This window comes from Oncorhynchus clarkii, chromosome 20 (assembly GCF_045791955.1).
Source record: "Oncorhynchus clarkii lewisi isolate Uvic-CL-2024 chromosome 20, UVic_Ocla_1.0, whole genome shotgun sequence".
Lineage (NCBI taxonomy): Eukaryota > Metazoa > Chordata > Actinopteri > Salmoniformes > Salmonidae > Oncorhynchus > Oncorhynchus clarkii.
The window spans coordinates 6,007,334-6,032,094 of record NC_092166.1 but is presented as its reverse complement, the minus strand read 5'-3'; the positions used below and the strand labels follow the sequence as shown (position 1 = coordinate 6,032,094).

The 24,761-nt window shown below is 41.9% G+C and overlaps 1 protein-coding gene across 1 annotated transcript; it reads right to left on the bottom strand.

Annotated features, from left to right (window-relative positions):
- Positions 1 to 205: 205 nt before the first annotated feature.
- On the bottom strand, positions 206 to 24,249 carry LOC139375804 (myosin heavy chain, fast skeletal muscle-like). Its single transcript, XM_071117674.1, has 41 exons — positions 24,224 to 24,249; positions 23,751 to 23,794; positions 23,391 to 23,618; positions 22,911 to 23,054; positions 22,517 to 22,673; positions 22,281 to 22,308; positions 21,744 to 21,852; positions 21,540 to 21,632; positions 20,570 to 20,630; positions 20,304 to 20,402; positions 19,860 to 19,963; positions 19,467 to 19,605; positions 15,315 to 15,433; positions 15,007 to 15,156; positions 14,742 to 14,912; positions 13,714 to 14,017; positions 11,572 to 11,636; positions 11,391 to 11,478; positions 11,163 to 11,280; positions 10,861 to 10,984; positions 9,944 to 10,080; positions 9,278 to 9,533; positions 8,852 to 9,094; positions 8,342 to 8,518; positions 8,098 to 8,243; positions 7,852 to 7,942; positions 7,209 to 7,598; positions 6,961 to 7,087; positions 6,205 to 6,323; positions 5,855 to 6,051; positions 5,550 to 5,733; positions 5,251 to 5,416; positions 4,474 to 4,598; positions 3,836 to 4,144; positions 3,409 to 3,612; positions 3,174 to 3,299; positions 2,860 to 3,030; positions 2,475 to 2,579; positions 2,284 to 2,379; positions 650 to 781; positions 206 to 325 (listed from the first exon to the last, which is right to left on the bottom strand). Exons 3-41 carry the CDS (start codon positions 23,604 to 23,606, stop codon positions 305 to 307), a joined length of 5,811 nt encoding a protein of 1,936 aa, XP_070973775.1. The 5' UTR covers positions 23,607 to 23,618; positions 23,751 to 23,794; positions 24,224 to 24,249; the 3' UTR covers positions 206 to 304.
- Positions 24,250 to 24,761: the final 512 nt, after the last annotated feature.

Sequence of the window (24,761 nt, the reverse complement as noted above, 5' to 3'; positions counted from 1 at the left end):
ATGGTAGGATGGTACTAATGTGTAATGGTAGGATGGTATTAGCTGGTCTATTTGATAATATCTAAACAACGCTTTCTACCATAGCGACACATAGACAGCATCGTTGTTTTTTGGAATCTTAGATTGCGCCTTAAATTAAAGTACAATATTTTTATGATATAAAACAGCTGTTTGCTGAGTAATGAGTCCACAGTCACAAAGAGAGTGTATGTAAGCCGACATGTTTTTAATCCAAGTTAAACATTTCACCGTGAAAATCATATTTTATGCAACACAGAAAAATGATGTAAGACTTTGGTCTTGTTTATTCAGCAACTTCTTTGCCCTGTAAGGAGGACAGAAAGAAAATAATGGATGAGTATTAATAATGAACATGTAAAATATATGAATATATGAACAGTTAGAGATAATGTAATGGATGAAGCATTAATGGCTCAGTGCTGAACTTTGATTTTCAATTTTGAAGTACCATCTTAGATTGTATTCATCTATTTTGACCCTACCTGAAATGTGGTTCTTAGAGATCTTAAATACCTTTTAGTGAGTGTAAAAGTTTGGTATTGACCTCTGTGAGGACCGACTCATAAGTGGTGTTGATGTGGCCATATTTGAACATGAGTCAGGTACAGGTTTAGTAGCAGCTCTGTACCTTTCCAGTGTCGCGGGTCTTGGCTCTGAGCTTGTTGACTTGAGACTCAGCGATGTCAGCACGCTCCTCAGCCTCCTCCAGCTCATGCTGAACCTTCCTGAACTTAGACATGTGGCCGTTGGCTTGTTCCTCCTGGGTGCGGAAAAGAGAGGGGGAAGCATAAAATCAGCATTCAAAGTTTGAAGCTTCAGGTAGCAAATTAATATAATTTTTTCTTAATTAAGGTATTTCAATGCTTTTTGTTGTTGACAGATTTAGGATAACAATGTATATAGGGAGATAGAGGATCCATCAGAGAGAATGAGTGGTGAAACGGGGGATCAAACCACTGCCTCCGGGGGTGTTCAGTGTCTAAAACAAGTATTCACACCCCCTTGGATTTATTCACATTTTATAGTGTTACAAATTCAGATTAAAATGGATTTAAATTCGTTTTTTTTTGTCAACGATCTACAAAACATACACTGTAAAATCAAATTAGAGGAACTATTTAAAAAAAAACCCATTGGTATTAATAAAAAAAAAATATATATATATATCAGGACTAGATAGGTATTCACATCTTTGGCTGTGTCTTTGTGTCTTTATGTCTAAATGTCTGGATTGTGCAATACTTTCATAATTCTTCAACATCTGTCCATTTGGATGTTGATCATTGCTATACAGACATTTTTAAGTCTCGCCATCATTTTTCAAGAAGATATAAGTCAAAAATCCTTCTCATTCGCTACCCACAGGTCATGCTATGCCACAGATAGCCTAGCGGTTAAGAGCGTAGGGCCAGTAATCGAAAGGTTGCTGGTTTGAAACCCCCCAGACGACTAGGTGAAAGTCTGTCGGTGTTCCCTTGAGCAAGGCACGTAACCCTAATTTCTCTGGATGAGTGTGTCTGTTTAAAGAATGTGTTTGGAGCGAGTATTTGTCTGTAAGCTATTTTATCTTCATTTATACGCTGTTAAAAAATATTTTTTAGTTAAGTGAATAAACTGACGGCCTGTACAGGTCCGGAACGATAGACTAGTTATTGTTTTGCTTTTGTAGCCCATTTTAGCGATCAATATGGCTGAAAGCAGACTAAATTCAAAGGTGGAGATTACCCCCACTCCTGGTCCACCTACACCAAAAGAAGTGGATGGCGAGTGGGATGGAAATCCTCCCATTCACAGGGTGAATTTGGCCATGAACAACTTTAGCCACACCTGATATCACCGTTTCTCATTTCCCTTAGTTTCTTTACAAGGCCACTCCGGAACATTCTCTGTTATCTTGGTAAGAAACTCAAGTGTAGATGTGTCCTTGTGTTTTAGGTTATTGTCGAGCTGAAAGGTTCATTTGTCTCCCAGTGTCTGGTGAAAAGCAGACTGAATGTGTTTTTTCTCTAGGATTTGGCCTGTGCTTTACACCATTCTGTTTTTTTCTTCACTCTGAAATACTCCCCAATCTTTGCAGATATAAAGCATTCCTGTAACATGTTAATTCCTTTGCCATTTTTTTTTACCTATCTACCAATCAGTGCTCTTCTTTCTGAGGCATTGGTTAAAGCCTAAACTAAACTGTATGGATATTAAGGGTTGTAATGTCTGCAAGGGGAGAAATATGTTTATCAATGTACGCTGACAAAGTATGTGACTCACCGCTTCCTCAGCCTGCCTCTTGTAGGCCTTGACTTTCATCTGCAGCTTATCTACCAGGTCCTGAAGTCTGACAACATTCTTCTTATCCTCCTCAGTCTGTGGGACAAGATCAAAGAATCAATGCCACATAGTTTTATACACAAACCTGTCTGTGTTAGTGTCACGTTTGGGAAGAAGGCACTTTCTGTTACCTGGTAGGTGAGCTCCTTGACTTTGCGCTCATACTTGCGGACTCCCTTGACCGCATCTACACCTCTTCTCTGCTCAGCCTCCACATCAGTCTCGAGCTCACGAACCTTTATGGACAAAAGGCGTTTGTTTGAGGTGGTGAAATCAGACGCAACAAATCTTAGTACAACAGAGGTATATTCTTCTAACCAGTCAAGGAAGCACAATTGTTGTCTGTTCCTATGTACTTTCACAATTTTAATTAAAGGGATCTGTAATGATACAATTTCATTATCTATGTGGGTATTTGAGAGAAAGTCATTACACAATGTTCCTGTGTATTTGTATGATTAAATACATTTCCATCAGTATTTCAATCCACCCATATCCACCCAGCTGTTAACTCACCCTGGACTCCAGTTTCTGGAGCTGCTTCTTGCCTCCCTTCATGGCCAGATTCTCAGCCTCATCTAGACGGTGCTGCAGGTCCTTGACTGTGACCTCCAGGTTCTTCTTCATCCTCTCCAGGTGAGAACTGGTGTCCTGCTCCTTCTTCAGCTCCTCAGCCATCATGGCCGCCTGAATTCGTAGTTTATTTAATTTATGCACCATTTGGCACCAATCATAACGTTCCTCTGAGATCTTTGTTCTGTTAAACCATCCCAGATAGCATTGGTCTTTGGATACAAATCAAGTGAATGCAATTGAACATAAGGACTCACGTCAGTGATGGCCTTCTTGGCCTTCTCCTCTGCATTCCTGGCCTCCTGGACAATGTCTTCCACCTCTCCCTGCACCTGCACCAGGTCAGACTCCAGCTTCTTCTTGGAGTTCAGAAGGCTGATGTTCTGGAGGAGAAGTAAGAAACAACATGTGACTCACAAGACAACTTTCAGGTAACAAGGCAGAAACGGTATGCTTGGTTGAGTTTCTTTAGAAATGGCTTTTGACCCATACCTGGGAGTGCAGCAGTCCAACACGCTCGCTGGCGTCTACCAGCTCAGTTTCAGCCACTTTGCGGCCTCTCTCCGTCTGCTCCAGAGCAACTCTCAGCTCCTCGATTTCAGCCACCATCAGACCGTTCCTGCGCTCCACCATGGCTGCCTGCTCCTTCATGTCATCTGCGGCGCGGACGGCGTCATCAAGGTGCAACAGGGCATCCTGGGGTTCACAATGACATGGGTTCATTAGGACTTGTGGAAGTACAGGTGATAGGGTCAGTGAAAGAAATGTTAATTGATAAGAATTTCCCCAATATCTCTCCCTTTCTACACTATATTAGTCAACTCAATTCAATTTCTCTGTTCTATTCATTCCTACAGATTCACAAACAAATCTCTCCTTAACCTTCAGATTTTTTTGCCTGATATCCCAGTCCCTTTACCTTGAGCTGTCCCTGGACGTTCCTCAGCTGTTTCTGGGCCTCAGCAGCCTGCCTGTTGGAGTGGCTCAGCTGAACCTCCATCTCGTTCAGGTCTCCCTCCATTTTCTTCTTCACCCTCAGGGCATCATTCCTGCTCCTGACCTCAGAATCCAGGGTGCTCTGCATGGAGTCAACCATCCTCTGGCTGTTCCTCTTGATCTGCTCCATCTCCTCGTCCTTCTCAGCCAGCTTCCTGTCCACCTCACCCTTGATCTGGTTCAGCTCCAGCTGCACACGCAGAATCTTGGATTCCTCGTGCTCCAGTGTTCCCTGGACAAAGAGAAGCAGTCAGGCCAATTGTGTTCAGTACATTTGGATGTGTATAACACAAGGAATTAAATATATATGAATACAATAAACACCAATACAGGGAGTGTGGGACTGTAGCTGGCGTTGGCTAGTGTACCACTTTAGTTGTATTGTTTGTATGTTGTATTTTACATTTGTGTAACTGTCCTTGTCTATCAGTGTTTTGTTATTTGTTGTCTTGTGTTTTTTGTGGACCCCAGGAAGAGTAGCTGATGCTCCTGCAAAAGCTCATGGGGATCCAAATGATCAAATGAACACTGCTTTTCCAATCAAACAGCTGTAGATTGTACCTCAGCCTCCTCCAGAGCGGTCTGGATCTCAGACTTCTCTGTCTCCACGGTCTTCTTGGCCTTCTCCAGCTCATGGATGCTCTTGCCAGTCTCTCCGATCTGCTCAGTTAGGTCACCGATCTCCTCTGCACACACAAACACAGGAGCAGTTTAGACTTGGGAGATTTTCAGTGGGTATTGTCAATGCAATGAAGTTGACATAGAATGAAAATAATTACTGGGGCCGAGCTTCCTGCCATCCAGGACCTCTATACCAGCCGGTGTCAGGGAATGCCCTAAATATTGTCAAAGACTCCAGCCACCCAAATCATTGACTGTTCTCTCTGCTACCGCATGGCAAGCAGTACCAATGCATCAAGTCTGGAACAGACAGGACCCTAAACAGCTTCTACCCCAAGCCATAAGTCTGGGTTGCTATTGGTTACTATGTAACGATCTACACATCTACACATCTACTCGGTACTGGTGTCTTGTGTACATAGCCAAGTTATCGTTACTCATTGTGTATTTATTCCTCGGGTTATTTTTTCACTATTATTTCCTTTTTTTCTCGCTGCATTGTTGGGAAGGGCCGTAAGCACCTGTTTTTTACGAAGCGTGTAACAAATACAATTTGATTCATGAATTAATCAGCACTTCATAGGTTCTTGTAAATCTAAATGCCCCCACTCCTTTGGGTTGTTCAAAGGAATACCGATTATAAGTTGAAAAAAATTGAAATGTTGATGTTTACACTAGTCAAACATGAGTACAATATAACTGCTGTCAAATGCTCACGTTGCAGGTTCTTGTTCTCTCTCTTCAGAGTCTCCAGATGATCCAGAGCCTCCTCGTAGGAGTTCTTCATCTTGAAGAGTTCAGTGCTCATTGAGCGAACCTCCTTCTGAGCTCCTTCCAGCTCAGCCTGGCTCTCCTCATACTTCTGCTTCCACTCTGCCAGAACCTAAGGAAATCAATGGTATATTCATTAGGTCTTGATAAAGAGTTTTGAATCAGAAATATGCTAGAATTATGCTACATTTGATCATACAGCAGACAGAAAATATCACTCTAGGTTGAGGATAATTAATTTTCACCTTGTCAAAGTTCCTCTGCTTCTTGTCTAGGTTGGCGGCCATGGCGTTTGCTCTCTCAACGTCAATCATGAGGTCCTCCACCTCTCCCTGCAGCCTCTGCTTGGTCTTCTCCAGGGAGGCACACTTGGAGTTGGTCGCCTCAATGGTCTCCTCAGCCTCCTGCAGACGCTGGGCCAGCTTCTTCCTGTTGGATGACAGAGGGTTTACAAACGTTACAATACATCTCAACGTGACCTTATATTAGAGTTCCCTACCACTCACTATCCACACCCTATATTTGAGTTTTGCTGTTCCGTGCGACTCACTTCGACTCCTCCAGCTCTTCTGTGCGCTGGATGGCATCAGTTTCATACTTAGTCCTCCACTGAGCCACCTCACTGTTGGCCTTGGACATGCCGCGTTGCAGCTCTGCCTTGGCCTCCTGCTCTTCCTCAAACTGCTCCCTCAGGAGGTCACAGTCATGGCGGGCAGACTGGACACCGTGGGCCAGTGCGTTTTTAGCCTTTTCGAGACAAAGAGAGAAATGTAAAGACTAAGAGAGATAGTAAAACAAATGACAGTAGAAGTCTCTGAGGGTGGCCTAATCACTGTCTAGATCAGGAGTGGGCAATCATTTTGTCTCGAGGGACACATTGGGATTTCAAAATTCCCTTACCTTGACCTCCTCCTCAATCTGCCTCTTCAGCTCCTCCACCTGCTGGGTGAAGGCCTGTTTGCCTCTGGTCAGCTGAGACACCAGAGATTCCCTCTCCTCCAGCTGGCGGCCAAACTCACCTCCAGGGACAGAGGGACATCTTGTTAATTGGGTCTCTGTTCTCTAAGATTGAACATGTATTTCATGGTAATGTAGGGCAATGTTAGGTGTTAAATATTCGGGGTTGGGTAGGTTACTTTCTAAATGTAGCCCATTACAGTTACTAGTTAGTTACCTGTCAAAGTGTAATCAGTAACGTAACTTTTGGATTACCCAAACTCAGTAATGTAATCTGATTACTTTACATTACTTTTGGATTACTTTCCCCTTAAGAGGCATGAGAAGCAGACGAAAAGCATCCATCAAACCCATTTGGTGTGTCATCATAGTGGTCTCTGAATTGTGGTCAGACTCGCTCAGGTGGAACTAACAAAATTGCGAGAAAACAAATGAAGTCAATTTATTTTTTGACCAACATAATTTCTCAATTTAAAAGTAATCAAATAAGTAATCCTCTAGTTTTTCAAAAGTATTAGTAATCTGAATAAAATATTTTCTCTGATAATGTAACAAATGGTTCTAAAGTGCGACCATTACAGTTTAAGTCAGAACAGTAGAAACTCTGTGGACTGGAATACGTGGATACAGCCCCCAATACATGTTATTATGTTTTACTGAAGAATTAATTGGTTTGTTGTTCATTGTTGATGAGGGTACCATTTTCTGTCAGGAGTCTGGCCCTCTGTCCACTGATGTCGTTGATCTGGCGAACATTCTCATCATTCTTAGTCTTGATCTCGCTCAGCTGGTCCTCAAGAGTACGGCACATCTTCTCCAGATTGCCCTGTTAGTGAAACATGTTCCATCATTACTTTATATATGAGACTCCTGTCAACTTCAGTTCACTTGAATGGTAATGTAGTTGACCCTCCTCAACACTGCTTGATCAAAACATCACTACTTACCTTAGCCTTGGCGACGGCCTCCATGTTGCTGGAGAGGTCATCAATCTCCATCTTGTACTCACTCTTCTCCTTCTCCAGCTTCTGTTTGACACGCTGCAGGTTGTCGATCTGCTCCCCGAGCTCAGCCACACTGTCGGCCTGTTTCTTGCGCAGAGCGGCGGCTGTGGACTCATGCTGCAGGGTGGACTCTTCAAGATCACGACGCAGCTTCTGGAACTCTGCCTCACGCTTCTTGTTCATCTCAATCTGAGCAGCAGTGGCGCCTCCAGCCTCCTCCAGCCTCTCGCTGATCTCCTCAAGTTCCCTGGAGAGATCGGCTCTCTGCTTCTCAACCTTAGCCCTGGCAGCACGCTCAGCCTCAATTTCCTCCTCCAGCTCCTCAATACGGGCCTAGAACAGGGGGCAGGAGCACAGTTGATGGATACTACAATACATAAAACAATAATAGTATATATATTTTTTAAATGTGTTCATACAAAACCAGTTACACTAATATATTCAGTAGATAGCGTCCCATGCGGGAACCAAAACCACTACGATAAGAAACCACATCTTCCAAAAAATGTGTGCTACCAGAATATTTTTTTAGGAGATGTTTCAGATGTGTTCTTTTCTGTACTGGAGCTTAGGTCCTGTACTGTACCTGGAGTTCCTTGATCTTCTTCTGTAGCTGAGCTCCCAGAGACTGTTCATCCTCTATTTTACTGAGGAGCTGGGATGTCTCAAACTCCTTCCTAAGAAACACAAACATGTTGATTGCAAGGTTGGTTTGGGTTCGATAGAGTGAAGTTAGAGTATCATACGTATCGCAGGTAAATGCTAATTCATAATTACAAGAATTAGACAAGAACAACCATTATTGTCAATACAGCAGGTATTGTTTGTTTACTTCTTGATTTTCTCATCAGACTGCTGCTTGTCATTCTCCAGGTCCATTATGGACTCCTGGGCCAGTTTCAGATCTCCCTCCAGCTTTCTCTTGGCTCTCTCAAGGTCCATACGGACCTTCTTCTCTTGCTCCAGAGAACCCTCAAGCTACAAGATAAGAACACACATGTATTGTTCAAATCTAAACAACAGAAGATAATAACATCTTACACACTATCATGGCCAAAATGTCAAACTCCACTCACGTCGTCCACTTGCTGTTCCAGCTTGGTCTTGGCCTTGGTCAGAGTGTTGACTTTGTCCTCCTCTGCCTGCAGGTCGTCCAGTGTCTGCTGGTGGGCCTCTTGGAGGTCTTTCTTCTCCTTGGTCAGCTTGGCAACACTCTCATCCATAGACGCCATCTCCTCTGTCAGGTTTTTAACCTGAAAACGGCCACCACATAATTAGCCTTTTGTTACTTCACATAAATGGGAGATTTAGTTTCTTATGTATTGCATTCGTTTAATTCAGATTAGAAATGTGTCAACAGGTACTGTTCTATAGATTCAACACTAGGTGGCAGTGTACGCCATGCCAGTGTACTGAATGGAAGTTATAAACTAGGGGCAGCTGAACATACAATAAAATTGGGGAGTACCACTATTCTACTATTTCGTTACAATACATCTGGATTTCCATTTCTGTTGAGCAATTTTTTGAGTTGATTATGGTATGAGTTATTGTTTGGTTAAACTGTCTTTGGTAAGACACAAGACCTTGTTTTCAGTGGCGTGCTTCTCCTTCTCCACTTTGGCCAGGGTGAGCTCCAGGTCATCAATGTCCTTCTTCAGCTCAGAGCACTCATCCTCCAGCTTCCTCTTCTTGGCAGTCAACTCAGCATTCATCTCCTCCTCATCCTCCAGCCTCTCTGTCGTTTCTTTGAGTTTGGCCTCCAGCTGGATCTTGCTCTTGATGAGTCCCTCACACCTTTCCTCAGCATCGTTCAGATTCTCTGATTCCTGATTTCAGAACAGGAGAAAAATCAGCTTCCTCACTTTGTTTATCAAAATATGGAATTCATTTAGTCATAGAGTTCAGAGCAAATCAATATTCATAAAATATATGTTTAACATGTGCAATAAAAAAAATTGTGTATTCATGTGTATGAAAATATGACCTTATGAAGATCATTTCTCACTCACAGATGCAACTTGGAGTGCCAGGTCGTTCTTCTCTTGCAGAATGGACACCATCTTCTCCTCCAACTCCTTCTTCTTGGCCAGAGCCTTGGCCAGGTCTGTTTTCATCTTGTCAAAGTTCTCCTTCATGTTGGCCAGCTCCTTCTCCGTTTCAGCGCTCTTCAGCAGGGGCTTGATCTTGAAGTACACCTTCATCCATGGCCAGGTTTTCACATTCATGAATGAACGGATGTTGTACTGGACAGTGAAGATAGCTTCTCTGGTCGACAGAGAGGATAGAGTGACATGGTGAGTGACGTGCTTAAAGCTACATTCTGGGATTTGAAGAACAACAACCTCCCCCCAAACACTTTGAGTATACAGCTGAGGAACGTAGCTAAGGAAATGGAACAACTCTGACATTCATAGACAGAGTTCTAGATGCAAGGACTGACAGGTCATGCTTAAATCAGGAGGCATTTTATGTTATTTAATAATGAATGGGTAAATATCACCAATACAAATGACAACTGAACAGCTTTGCCAAATCCCAAACTGCAGCACTAATAGAGCATTATAAGACCTACTTTCTCATTCTGATCAACTCACAGCATATACAGTATGTGATCATAATGCATTGCATTCAGGTGGTTCACAGAAAGCTTTGCCAAGATGTCTACTCTTCCTCACCTCCTCTCCATCATCTTGGTGAACTCTTTTCTCATGAGGAATCCACGGCTGAGAGCCTGGACCATGCCGACCAGAACAGCCAGCTTCTCATCTCTCATCTCCTCCAAGACACCCAGCAGACCGGCTTTGAAGAACACCTGAGACACAGGTCAACATGGCCATTGGAACCAGAGTCAGATGGTGACAGATAGAAAGGGTTGGATCAGAACAGGGGAACAACATTACTAGATTCATTTGAACAATATAAAGATTGCAGTGCTAACAAACAAACCATGGGACAGCTTGTCTAGAAGTTGGAAGTTATTGCAGTTGTAGGTGAATAATGTACACAGATAACTGAAGCCATACCACTCTAACACAATGCACATGATAATGAGTTGAGTTTCTATACTTGTACGAATTTGAAGAAAACTTTTTCCACCTTTTTCACAAGTTTAAATGTCAATCAGCAGTTGAAGAAATAACTAAATGTACTCCCTGCCCTTATTTCAGTAAAAAAAGAGGGATGGGGCTGGAGAAATGTAACAACTCTCAAATTCATAGACAGGATGCAAGGACTGACCATCCATGCTATTAAATTATAGGTTTAACCATTTTTTGAGGCTATATAGTGTTAGTTTACATTTACTTAGTTTACAAACCATTAGAGTAAAACAAGCTTATCCTTCGGGTTCCACAGTTGAACTAAGCTCATGAGGCATTTATACGTTATATTCTTCAAGAATCAATGGCTACATATCATTAATGTATCATTTAAAAAAAATGGATGTAACTGCTGATTGACCCTTTAAATGAAGAAGAAATAATGGATAAATCAATTGGGGAGATGTTGAATGGTTCATGTTTAAATTATCATTGAAGTTGTGTTTGGATGTCAGCATTTGTGGGGACGGGGGGGGGGGTGGTATTTGACTGACCTTGGTGTGTCCAAACTTGTAATCATCGTGATTTATATCAATGGACCCAAGCAGCTTCTCAGAAGCCTTCTTGTTGTCCATGAACTGGCCCTCGGGGATGACACTGGCATTCAGTACTTTGTACCTGAATGAGGAGACATTTTTAACACATGTAAAGTTGTAATAGGTTGGTTATATTACATAAAAGCTAAGCCTATTCTGATGCTGGGAAATCACTTGGAGCAGGTGTGTGTGTGTGTGTGTGTGTGTGTGTGTGTGTGTGTGTGTGTGTGTGTGTGTGTGTGTGTGTTGTGTGAGTGTACCTCTGCTTGAAGTCAGCATAGATGATTCTGCTGGGGAAGCCCTTTCTGCAGATCCTGATACCTTCCAGAACACCATTACACCTGAGCTGGTGGATAACCAGGAAGTTCTCCATCAGACCTGGAAAAACAAACCATGTCTCTTTAATACTTATTAACAGATTAAAGGATTGTTAAGGTTAATGACACTGTATTGATAAAATGTAATATTCAAGACAATATTTCTTGTACCTGGAGTCTTTGACTCGTTGGGGATCAGGCAGCGCACAAAGTGAGGATGAGTGCTCCTCAAGTTGGTCATCAGCTTTTGTAAGTTCTCCTGGAAGAGTGTTACAAACCATTTTCTCAGGAATCATTTATGGTAATCAATGCTCCTTTTGGAGGACTGAAAATACACATTTCAAAAGCTCACCCTGAACTGGGACGACACAGTCTGCATGGAGCCACCCTTCTTCTTGCCTCCTTTCTTGGTCGTATCTGTTCAAATGTGAATAAGTAAAAGATCATTAGAAATGAGAGAATCAAATGCTGCCAACTGGATTGTGCAAAATAACACCTATTGAATGAGTAAATTAACCCAGTAATAACCCTGATAAATTGTGATTCATTCAAAGAATTTAAAGCATTGGTCACCAACATGTCGATCGGGATTTTAAACCGTTTCATGTCTGAAGGTAGAGAGCAAATCAACTGCACGTATAGGCCTACTGCTGGCCAATCAGATAGCTCAGAGCACCGTGCCTGTACAGTTTCCTCGAGCCATAGACTCCATAGACTGTCAAAACAAGAATCGGACCCACAAAGACATAAAATGCGTGTTCTCGCTACTTCCACTCATGCTACAACCAGCACTGCAGCTGTAATGAATGACTACAACCAGCACTGTAGCTGTAATGAATGACTACAACCTGCACTGTAGCTGTAATGAATGACTACAACCATCACTGTAGCTGTAATGAATGACTACAACCTGCACTGTAGCTGTAATGAATGACTACAACCATCACTGTAGCTGTAATGAATGACTACAACCAGCACTGTAATGAATGAGGACAACCAGCACTGCAGCTGTAATGAATGACTACAACCTGCACTGCAGCTGTAATGAATGACTACAACCAGCACTGCAGCTGTAATGAATGACTACAGCCATCACTGTAGTTGTAATGAATGACTACAACCAGCACTGTAATGAATGACTACAACCAGCACTGTAGCTGTAATGAATGACTACAACCTGCACTGTAGCTGTAATGAATGACTACAACCAGCACTGCAGCTGTAATGAATGAGGACAACCAGCACTGCAGCTGTAATGAATGACTACAACCAGCACTGCTTCTGTAATGAATAGTGCATGAGGCAGAAGGAATGCAGTGCGACTTGAGTTTCACCATCAGCTGGAAGACTGTGTCCCCTTTTCTCTTTACGGAGGGAGGGAGGGAGAGCGGAGTGACAGTGAGTCGGGGGAGAGGCAGCCTCACCTCTGCCCTCTCCCTCCCTCCCCTCAGACTGACCATCAGATGGAAGACTGTGTCCCCTGTTCTCTTTACGGAGGGAGGGAGAGCGGAGGGACAGTGAGTCGGGGGAGAGGCAGCCTCACCTCTGCCCTCTCCCTCCCTCCCCTCAGACTGACCATCAGCTGGAAGACTGTGTCCCCTTTTCTCTTTACGGAGTGAGGGAGGGAGAGCGGAGTGACAGTGAGTCGGGGGAGAGGCAGCCTCACCTCTGCCCTCTCCCTCCCTCCCCTCAGACTGACCATCAGATGGAAGACTGTGTCCCCTGTTCTCTTTACGGAGGGAGGGAGAGCGGAGTGACAGTGAGTCGGGGGAGAGGCAGCCTCACCTCTGCCCTCTCCCTCCCTCCCCTCTGACTGACTATCAGATGGAAGACTGTGTCCCCTTTTCTCTTTACGGAGGGAGGGAGAGCGGAGGGACAGTGAGTCGGGGGAGAGGTAGCCTCACCTCTGCTCCCTCCCTCCCCTCAGACTGACCATCAGCTGGAAGACTGTGTCCCCTGTTCTCTTTACGGAGGGAGGGAGAGCGGAGGGACAGTGAGTCGGGGGAGAAGTAGCCTCACCTCTGCCCTCTCCCTCCCCTCAGACTGACCATCAGATGCCGTCAATCCAGTAAAAAAGAGGAAACTATTACTCAGCTGTGTCTCAATCAGTAATACGACAAATGATCTATTACCAGTGTGATCATATACCCATTTTCTTTATATATATATATACAATTTCAAAATGGTCTGAAAAACATCACATTGGCAGGGCAATTCAAGTATAACCTGTATACAGTGATAATGTATTGGGCCTATAGACTACTGAACAAACCTCATTGCTACAGGACTGTTTTTAATTGGTTCATGTTGCATAGGCTTGTGTTTTCTAAGTCGTTGTTAAAACAATTCTCAGCAGTAGATCTTGGCTTGCATTTTGACTCACAAAGTGATCTTGACTGTGAAAAGGTTGGTGGCCAGTGCTTTAAAGACAGTGTGGGTCTGAGTTGTAACTGTTGCTTATTAATTTAATCTTTTGACTTGATGCTGGTCTTACCCTCAGGTGGGGCAGCGGGATACAGGGCAGCCAACAGTTTGACTGAGGACTTCCCGTACATCTGAATAACTGAGTCGTTCAGGGGGTCCTTGTTCTTCTCCAGCCAGCCAGTGATGTTGTAGTCCACAGTGCCGGCGTAGTGCACCAGGGAGAAGTGGGCTTCTGCCTTGCCTTTGGCAGGCTTGGGTTTCTCATATGCCTTGGTTTTGCCAAGATGTTGGTCGTTCAGCTTGTTCTTGAAGGTAGTGTCTGAAGCTTTGGGGAACATGCACTCCTCTTCAAGGATGGAGAAGATGCCCAATGGCTTTACAAAAAGAGATGTTTATCAAATGAGTGATATTTCAAATCAAATCAAAGTATATTTGTCACGTAGTAGACCTTACAGTGAAATGCTGAATACAACAGGTGTAGTAGACCTTACAGTGAAATGCTGAATACAACAGGTGTAGTAGACCTTAATGTGAAATGCTTACTTACAGGCTCTACTAGTGCAAAAAAGGCATTAGGTGAACAATAGATAAGTAAAGAAATAAAACAACAGTAAAAAGACAGTGAAAAACAGTAGCGAGGCTATTTAAAGTAGCGAGGCTACATACTGGTTAGTCAGGCTGATTGAGGTAGTATGTACATGTAGATATGGTTAACGTGACTATGCATATATGATGAACAGAGAGTAGCAGTAGCATAAAGAGGGGTTGGGGGTGGTGGGTGGCGGGACACAATGCAGATAGCCCGGTTAGCCAATGTGCGGGAGCACTGGTTGGTCGGGCCAATTGAGGTAGTATGTACATATGTACATGAATGTATAGTTAAAGTGACTGTGTGATGTAAAAACATTTGCATTTCGGATAACATTTGTTCCTTTAGCAAACATCATTTTATAGGATTATATTCATTTAGGGGTCATCATAGGAAACATATTGAGTTCTCAACAGTCAGATATGTTGTACCATTGTGATAATATCTCTCAATGCGCTCCCTATGAGCTTTGATGTTGCATCCCAATATAATCCTTACAGACAACTTACCTTCTCAATAAGCTCAATGCAGGCAGCCAAGTCCATGCCGAAGTCAATGAAGGCCCAGACGATTCCCTCCTTCTTGTACTCCTCTTGTTCCAAGACGAACATGGTGTGGTTGAAAAACTGTTGCAGTTTCTCATTGGTGAAGTTGATGCACAGCTGCTCCATGCTGTTGTACTGTTGATGGAATTTCAGAAGGGATCATTTCATGATACAAATCTGTAATCCTTCTCAATCACAACTAATTGTCTTGTTCTGGTCTCATACTCACATCAAAGATCTCAAATCCAGCAATATCGAGCACACCAATATAGAACTGCCTTGGATTCTTGGTGTCCAACATCTCGTTGATACGGATGACCATCCACAAGAACATCCTCTCATAGATGGACTTGGCCAGAGCCATGACTGCATTATAAACCTTCAATGATAATGCCTCAAATTAATACATGATATATTGACCATGTCCAGTGATAAGGTTGGGAAAAACAACCTAAGTATTTATAAAAAGCAATGCAATTGTCCCCAAAATAATTCATGTGGTCAGAAAATATTTGATGCTGTGTTTAACCGCCTTACCTGAGGCACAGTCTGTCCCTTGGTCACGTACTCGTTGCCGACCTTCACTCTGGGGTAGCACAGACATTTCAGCAACTCAGCTGAGTTCAGGCCCAGCAGGTAGCCGATTTTATCAGCCACTGGAGAGAAAACCAACAACAACAGATCGCTTGAGTCAGATGTCTTTTATAGGTTAAGTTTTAATTTTCACCCACATCCATTATTCAAATCATTTCTGGAGGTTGGAATTTGATCTCCAAAATGTATATCCTGCCTGACTTTCATGTGGCACCGTCTGTCTTGTTCATTTCCCTGTAAAAGGACCAATGAGCACCAACATGGGAAGTTCATAGGCGCATGTCAAATTGGGTGTCAAATGAAAGCTAAGAGTCTATATTTTCTAGAAATTAAGGAAAATATATATATATATATATTTGTTTTACCATTTGCCATCTTGAAAATGAGGAAATAACAAATGCTTAGATTTTTCGTCAAACAGATGAACATGGGTTTTATAAAACAGCAGAAAAAGTCTTAAAAGGTATTAGGAATACAACTAATATCAACACTTATATTTTGGAGAAATGTTTCTGCCTTCTGTAAGTTTAAAAAACATTGCCTTGTGCATTAAAATTCTGTTACCTCATGAGGCGTGAGAACAATTAAGCTTTACAGAATTAACAAGTAAAGGGAGACCTGCCAATTAGTTAGTGTTTTTACTCATATCAATTCAGTTCAGTAGTGTATAGTTCAGTTCAGTAGTGTATAGTTCAGTACAGTAGTGTAGTGTTTAGTTCAGCCCAGTAGTGTATAGTACAGTACAGTAGTGTATAGTACAGTACAGTAGTGTAGTGTATAGTACAGTACAGTAGTGTAGTGTTTAGTTCAGCCCAGTAGTGTATAGTTCAGTACAGTAGTGTAGTGTATAGTATAGGTAGATTAGTTAGCTAGTAAAGGTAGATTAGTTAGCTAGTGTTTCTACTCATATCAATTTTGTTTATGAATTATTCATAACAGTTTATACAGTACAGAATGTGTATATTTCAGTACAGTATAGTACAGTACAGTACAGTAGTGTATAGTTCAGTACAGTAGTGTATATTTCAGTACAGTATAGTACAGTACAGTACAGTAGTGTATAGTTAGACTACTGCAATGCTCTACTTTCCGGCTACCCGGAAAAAACACTAAATAAACTTCAGTTAGTGATAAATACGGCTGCTAGATTCCTGACTAGAACCAAAACATTTGATCATATTACTCCAGTGCTAGCCTCCCTACACTGGCTTCCTGTTAAGGCAAGGGCTGATTTCAAGGTTTTACTGCTAACCTACATAGCATTACATGGGCTTGCTCCTACCTATCTTTCCGATTTGGTCCTGCCGTACATACCTACACATATGCTACACGTATGCTACGGTCACAAGACGCAGGCCTCCTAATTGTCCCTAGAATTTCTAAGCAAACAGCTGGAGGCAGGGCTTTCTCCTATAGAGCTCCATTTTTATGGAATGGTCTGCCTACCCATGTGAGAGACGCAGACTCAGTCTCAACCTTTAAGTCTTTAATGAAGACTCATCTCTTCAGTAGGTCATATGATTGAGTGTAGTTTGGCCCAGGAGTGGGAAGGTGAACGGAAAGGCTCTGGAGCAACGAACCGCCCTTGCTGTCTCTGCCTGGCCGGTTCCTCTCTCTCCACTGGGATTCTCTGCCTCTAACCCTATTACAGGGGCTGAGTCACTGGCTTACTGGTGCTCTTCCATGCCATCCCTAGGAGGGGTGCGTCACTTGAGTGGGTTGAGTCACTGACGTGATCTTCCTGTCTGGGTTGGCGCCCCCCCTTGGGTTGTGCCATGGCGGAGATCTTTGTGGGCCATACTCAGCCTTGTCTCAGGATGGTAAGTTGGTGGTTGAAGATATCCCTCTAGTTGTGTGGGGGCTGTGCTTTGGCAAAGTGGGTGGGGTTATATCCTGCCTGATTGGCCCTGTCCGAGGGTATCATCGGATGGGGCCACAGTGTCTCCTGACCCCTCCTGTCTCAGCCTCCAGTATTTATGCTGCAGTAGTTTATGTGTCAGTCTACTAGGGTCAGTCTGTTATATCTGGAGTATTTCTCCTGTCTTAGCCGGTGTCCTGTGTGAATTTAAGTATGCTCTCTCTAATTCTCTCTTTCTCTCTTTCTTTCTCTCTCTCTCTCAGAGGACCTGAGCCCTAGGACCATGCCTCAGACTACCTGGCATGATGAACTCCTTGCTGTCCCCAGTCCACCTGGCCGTGCTGCTGCTCCACTTTCAACTGTTCTTCCTGCGGCTATGGAACCCTGACCTGTTCACCGGACGTGCTACCTGTCCCAGACTTGCTGTTTTCAACTCTCTAGAGACAGCAGGAGCAGTAGAGATACTCTGAATGATCGGCTATGAAAAGCCAACTGACATTTACTGCTGAGGTGCTGACTTGTTGCACCCTCGACAACTACTGTGATTATTATTATTTGACCATGCTGGTCATTTATGAACATTTGAACATCTTGGCCATGTTCTGTTATAATCTCCACCCGGCACAGCCAGAAGAGGACTGGCCACCCCACATAGCCTGGTTCCTCTCTAGGTTTCTTCCTAGGTTTTGGCCTTTCTATGGAGTTTTTCCTAGCCACCGTCCTTCTACACCTGCATTGCTTGCTTGGGATTTGGGATTTTAGGCTGGGTTTCTGTACAGCACTTTGAGATATCAGCTAATGTAAGAAGGGCTATATAAATACATTTGATATGATTGGATATGAGTTCAGTAGTGTGTAGTACAGTTCAGTATAGTATAGTACAATACAGTAGTGTATAGTTCAGTACAGTAGTGTATAGTACAGTACAGTAGTGTATAGTTCAGTACAGTAGTGTATAGTTCAGTACAGTAGTGTAGTGTATAGTTCAGTACAGTAGTGTATAGTACAGTACAGTAGTGTATAGTTCAGTACGATAGTGTATAGTTCAGTACAGTAGTGTAGTATATAGTTCAGTACAGTACAGTAGTGTATGGTTCAGTACAGTATTGTATAGTTCAGAACAGTAGTGTATAGTTCAGTACAGTAGTGTACAGTACAGTACAGTAGTGTATAGTTCAGTACAGTAGTGTATAGTTCAGTACAGTAGTGTAGTATATAGTTCAGTACAGTAGTGTATAGTTCAGTACAGTAGTGTATAGTTCAGTACAGTAGTGTAGTGTATAGTTCAGTACAGTAGTGTATAGTTCAGTACAGTAGTGTAGTGTACAGTACAGTAGTGAATAGTACAGTACAGTAGTGTATAGTACAGTACAGTAGTGTATAGTACAGTACAGTAGTGTATAGTTCAGTACAGTACAGCACTTTACAGTAGAGTTCAGTACAAAGTTGGACACAAGTTGAGTACTCTATAATATACCATACTGTATTGTACTGAACTCTACTCTACTCTACTGTACTATATTGTGCTGTGCTGTACTGTACTCCACTGAGCTCTAATGTACTGTGATGCCCAAAGTCTATATTTGCCCCTAACCCTACCACATCTCCCCTATTTGGAGTAAACTAATGGACAGCAACACTTAGGCTACTTCTTCCAGTTTTTACATACTATACACATTTTACGGATATTTTACAACAGTTGTCTTCTGTTTGTTTTTAGTCAAATCCTTTAGCTACCCTCAACCTCTCCCATCTATCTCCAGTTTCTATTTGCCATTTTTCAATTGTGCTGTGATGCTTCACAAAAGTACTGAACCTTTCTATTCTCATAGTTTCCATGTATTATAAATTAAAGATAAACATTTTTGCTATGGGTATTATATTATATTGACTTTTCAAATCACCCAGTTGTGCTATTTGCAGACATTGTTGAATCTTAATTCAGAGCATTGTTGGGCACAGCAAAACTGAGGGAGATTTTACTAGAATTCTTGTTACCAAACTTTGCACATCTGCACAGTAAATGTTTTTTTGTAATATTTTCAGTGTAAATTGTTAAAAGTTGAGTTGAATGGTTTGTTAAACTGTAAAATGTATGATTTTTGTTAGTCATACATTTTAAATGAAAATCACAACACAAATCCGTTTCCGTGGAATGAACTTCTTACGTTGTTGTTTCTACGTTGGGGAAAGGGACTAATGCTTTCCATATATTACGTCTTACGAGTGTGACTCACCCTCGGTTCCATCTGACTCGGCCTGCTCCTCACGCTGCTTCTGCTTGAATTTCAAGTTTCCATGGTGCATTACAGCTCCTGTCAGCTTGTAGATGGCCATTTTCTCATCGTTAGAGAAGCCCAGGATTGTAATTGCATCCTGGTATTAAACAGGAAGTACAACAGTGAAGAACTGAACGGTAGTTTGCTCAGTTACAGTACACTACCATTCTGTATTCAGTCCAGAACAAATGGGATGGTTAGAATTAACTGTCTTCTCAGTTCCACATGATTACTTTTGGCCAACACACTAGTATATGACAGCACAATATGAGTTTTATCAATGCATTCAGTGTGTATTGTGGTCCTACCCATTCCATGTCTAGAGTTTGGTTCACACTTTGTATCACTCACATCGGTGGCATCCAGCTCGACCTTGTCGTCAATGCTGGCCACACTGATCTGACCCTGGCTGATCATGGGGAAGTCGTAAGGGTTGGTGGTGATGAGTGTCATTTCTGTGGACAACGGAGAATGGCTTGTCAGTTAAATCACTGCGAATTCTGCTGTCCTACCTTTACAGTATCTCTCCCTCCTTTACTCAATAGATGGACTCAAGGATACATGCAGTATATAATGCATAGCATCAAAAGACTAATGCTCCTGGACTAGTGCATCACAGTGCATTACTTGATCTTTCCCATGAAAGACCTTGAAAGACCTGACTCATGTTTAGATGCCTTGTTACCTTGGAAGTACTCATTATAATAATATTAACAGTGTGGACTAGGAAACATTTGAATAAGTTCCACAGATGGCAGTGTAAATAATTTCACCTTAACCTGTACTTTGCCTTACCAACTAGCTCAGGTTTGTGGTTGGTCATCATCTGGTAGAAGATATGGTAGCCTCTCTCAGCGGGCAGCTGGAAGGCCACTCTGGACTTCTCTAGCAGGTCTGAGAGAGAGAGAGAGAGAGAGAGAGAGAGAGAGAGAGAGAGAGAGAGAGAGAGAGAGAGAGAGAGAGAGATAACATAAGATAACATTACATTTGATGATTCAATCTCCAACAAATATTCTGTGTGATTTAAGGAAAGCATTGAGAAACAAGGGAAACCAACTCACAGGTCTCAATGTCAGCTTTAGCCAGTTTTCCTCCTTGGAAGTGAATCCTGATGAATTTACCCTGTTGTAAAGCATAGTGGTTACAAGTAGGTCAACTAAATAAATCTAATATTTTACTTTGTTAGACCCCTTGAAAAGATACAATTTGTTTGACATCTATTGACAAAACCATAGAGCACCACAGTATCAGTCGTAATACCCATAAAACCTAGCGGTCAAACAGGGAAATGGTTCCAAACGTTTATACACACCATTCATTTTACCAATAGTGGATTTTAAAAACACTTAAAACAAGTGCTGGGTTTTGTGTAGGCTTACTCTAGCGTGTAGTTTTGATAACCATATAAATCTATCTTAGACAAGGTGACTTTTAGCTAAATATTTTTGCCTGTATTTAGCCACAACAAATGAAATGCTAATTCCCTGCTAATGTGGCTAACATAAAGAACTACAAATGCCATAATGATCTGGACGAGAGTTCCTAAATTAGGCAAAGGTTAGAATCTCTGGATTAACTATCTAATGTTAGCTAAATGTAGTAATGATTCAATTGGCTACATGTATTTTAATGGTACATTCTGTCTTTATTTAAATGGTACATTCTGTCAATAGCTGTTAGCAAAGGTGTCAGCTAGAGATGACCTGCAGGAGCTTGCATGTCTATTAGCATGATGCTAATTAGCATTTTGAAAATCTGAGAGTAAATAGTGAAAAATATTTTGATAAAAGTCACCTTTTCTGATTGACATGGTGATCAAAACGTCACGCCAGGGTGAGCCTACATGGACCACAGCCCTTATTTAAAGTGTTTCTAAAATCCCCTATGGGAGAAATAAAAGGTGGAAAAACAATTGGACGCATTTCCCTGTTTTTACCGCAAGGTTTTATGGGTATTATGACACCTATAGGGAACTACTAAAATATTTTTTCCAATTGAAGGTCACGTCCACAGTATGCCCTTCATACTTACAAAGCGAGACGAGTTGTCGTTCCTCACTGTCTTGGCATTACCGTAAGACTCCAGCAGAGGGTTAGCTGCAATGATCTGATCTTCAAGAGACCCCTGATTGAGACAAACACAAATTTCTCAGAAACTAGAATACACTTTAATTAAAAAACTATTCACCGCTTGAAAATCAAAGTTTATACAGAACACCAAACTAAAATGTGTTACCTTCATTTTGCTGGGGTCTGCTTCCTTCTTGACACCAGAAACAGCAATGGTGGCAAAGTACTGGATGACACGCTTGGTGTTGACAGTCTTTCCTGCACCGGATTCTCCACTGGTTTATTTGACAGAGAAAGATTGGTTTAGTCACATGTTTGAATGTCAGATTGGCTTTCACTAAGAAATAGCTTTGAAAAATACACTGCAGACACGTTTTCTAACATACGCAAATAATTAATGAATATTCCCCCTCATCGAGTCATTGTTAAGCATAGTCTAATCCATTCATAATGTCCTGTATTTTATAACACCCAAGTCATTACTACAGAAAGCCTAGTCCATTCATAATGTCCTGTATTTTATAACACCAAGTCATTACTACAGAAAGCCTAATCCATTCATAATGTCCTGTATTTTATAACACCAAGTCATTACTACAGAAAGCCTAATCCATTCATAATGTCCTGTATTTTATAACACCAAGTCACCCAATATATTAGAATAGAAACACCTTCTCAAGTGAAATGATAGAAAACAACTTACGTAATCAGGACGGACTGGTTCTCCTTATCTGGAACCAAAAACAATGCTGCTTATTATAATCAATCAACATTTGGAGTACATCATTGTATTCATAAGCATCATCATGAATTTCATTTTGGAATATCTTCCTTTCAAGGCTAGTGAAATGAGCGCTTCCCAGCAAACTGTTCTAATTTAGACTAGAAGACAGTAGATTCCATCCATCCATCCATCCATTTCTCCATGAGAGCTCGTACCAATCATCATGAACTGGAAGGCGTTGTCAGAGACAGAGAAGATATGGGGTGGAGCCTCCATCCTCTTCTTCCCTCTGTAGGCGTTGACAACCACTTCGTCGTACACGGGGAGCCACTTGTAGGGGTTCACCGTGGCACAGAAGAGCCCAGAGTAGGTCTGGATGAAAGGAATTTCAATTAGGAGATTAGCAAAGTTAGATGGACTTTTACCTGGATTTATGTGAGGATGTGGGTGTACTATGGTATACTAATGTGGGTCTACTGTATTGGTATGTTTTGGTTTCTACTATTCATTTGAGTGTAGTACTTCACGTGTGTATTTCTCATGTTCATGCATGTAGGAATTTCTTATGTTCATTTACAGTATGTGTGTATGTTTATGCAGGTTTCTTACATAGATCATCCATGCTGCATAACGCTCTTTGAGGTTATACAACACAGAGGCTTCATTCAGGTAGGTCATCATGGCCATGTCCTCAATCTTGTCGTACTTCGGGGGGTTCATCTGGTAGATGTCTGCTTCTTTGAACTCTTTGTCCTGAAACAGTCAGAAATCTAGATTTCACACGGATCGAACTGGTCATGACTCAATGCTTTTTTCTAATTAAAATGGTTACCCCCATTTAATCCAACTACTTTGTAATCACGCACTGACAAATACATGGAGATTCTTGACTTGTCATTATCAATAATTCCATGACAGTTTTAAATAGCAGCAATAAAAATGCTTTGTCTGAAGGTTATATTCTGCTTAAAAAAGAACAAAGAAATGCTTCTTAATCTTTTTTTCGTTACTGATTTCATATTAGCTTTTGGCATGTTTTTAACAATATGGATAATTTTTTAACTTCAATACTTTTCAGATCAGACTTACCACTGTAGTGCCATCAGCATTTGTGACTTTGACAGTACACTTTCCCTCTGTCCTGCCAGTGATCAAGCCCTTAAGGTACAGCTCCTTGACGTCTGTCACATAGCAGGCGTTCTTTGAATCAAAGGGTGCGGCTTGTGCCTCCATCCTCTCCCTCTCGGGTTTACGAAGGTACAAGGCAGCCTTGCCGTAGATTTGCATCTCCGCGTCCGTACTCATGGTGACGGTTCACTAGGAAAGAGATGAAACAAGAAACATGATTGACTCTGTGGTGCTTCCTCCACAGTCAACAGAGTGAGCGGTACTGTATCTCAGACAGATTTTTTTTCATCACTTTTTATGTGAAGACAAACCATGTCTCACCTTTTTCCCCTCCTACAGTTGAATTTGTATGTCTTGGAGGATCCTGTGAAACATTAGGGTGTTGTGAATACGAACTAGTCTAGTAATTTGGCACCCGAAGGGCAACATTTTGAATGGCATCATTCAACTCCATCATTACAGCCCTGTCCAATTCAACTACAGTTGCAACTGGTAACATTCATTTTCCTACTTTACTGTACATTCTGTCAAGTATCCCTGACAATCCAGCTACATTCTTGACCACCCCCCCTGAATTTACAAACAAATGCAGGTGCAGCACTTTTCACCTTGAATGAAGGTGACAGGTTTGAAGCAAAACACAGTTAAAGTACATTTTAAATCAATGCCACTTGATTGCATATTGTAAGGCCTTACAATACATTAAATTATGAACTCAAACAATGCAGTTAGCTACCGCCTCAGATGCTGAGGACAAATATGAGACAAATGTAAAAATCTAAGGAGTCTTACCAACAGAGCAAGAAGTTATCTGACTCATGGATACAGGGGCCTCAGACTCCTTATATCTGGTTGGAAGGGACAACCAAGCAGAAGTTAATTATGGACACCTCTGGTAAAGGAAATGGATTGGATGAGAGGCCTCTGTGTGTCTGTGTCTCTCTAGTCCCACCCACTTCGAGGAGCACCACACTCCTTATTCTTTTACCATGGATTGTTCTAGACTATTTTGAGACCTTAAGGAGGATCAGGTTGCCTACTGCAGGAATGTCTACAAATGACATGTCCATCTGACTTGCTTCTAGAGTAGAGCTCTGTGGCTGACCTTGAGCTGCTGTACATACCAAACATTTACACACTGTAATTTACATAAATAAAATACAATAGTTTAGTTTAGAACTTGACCTACTGCTTCCATGTAAATCTCAGACTGAGAACAATGCAAGTTTGGCCAATGGAATAACACCTCATTGACATGAAATTCAACCAACCAATCTGAATACATAAACATTAGAATACATATTTATTTTTTCCCCTATTTGTTTTACCTTT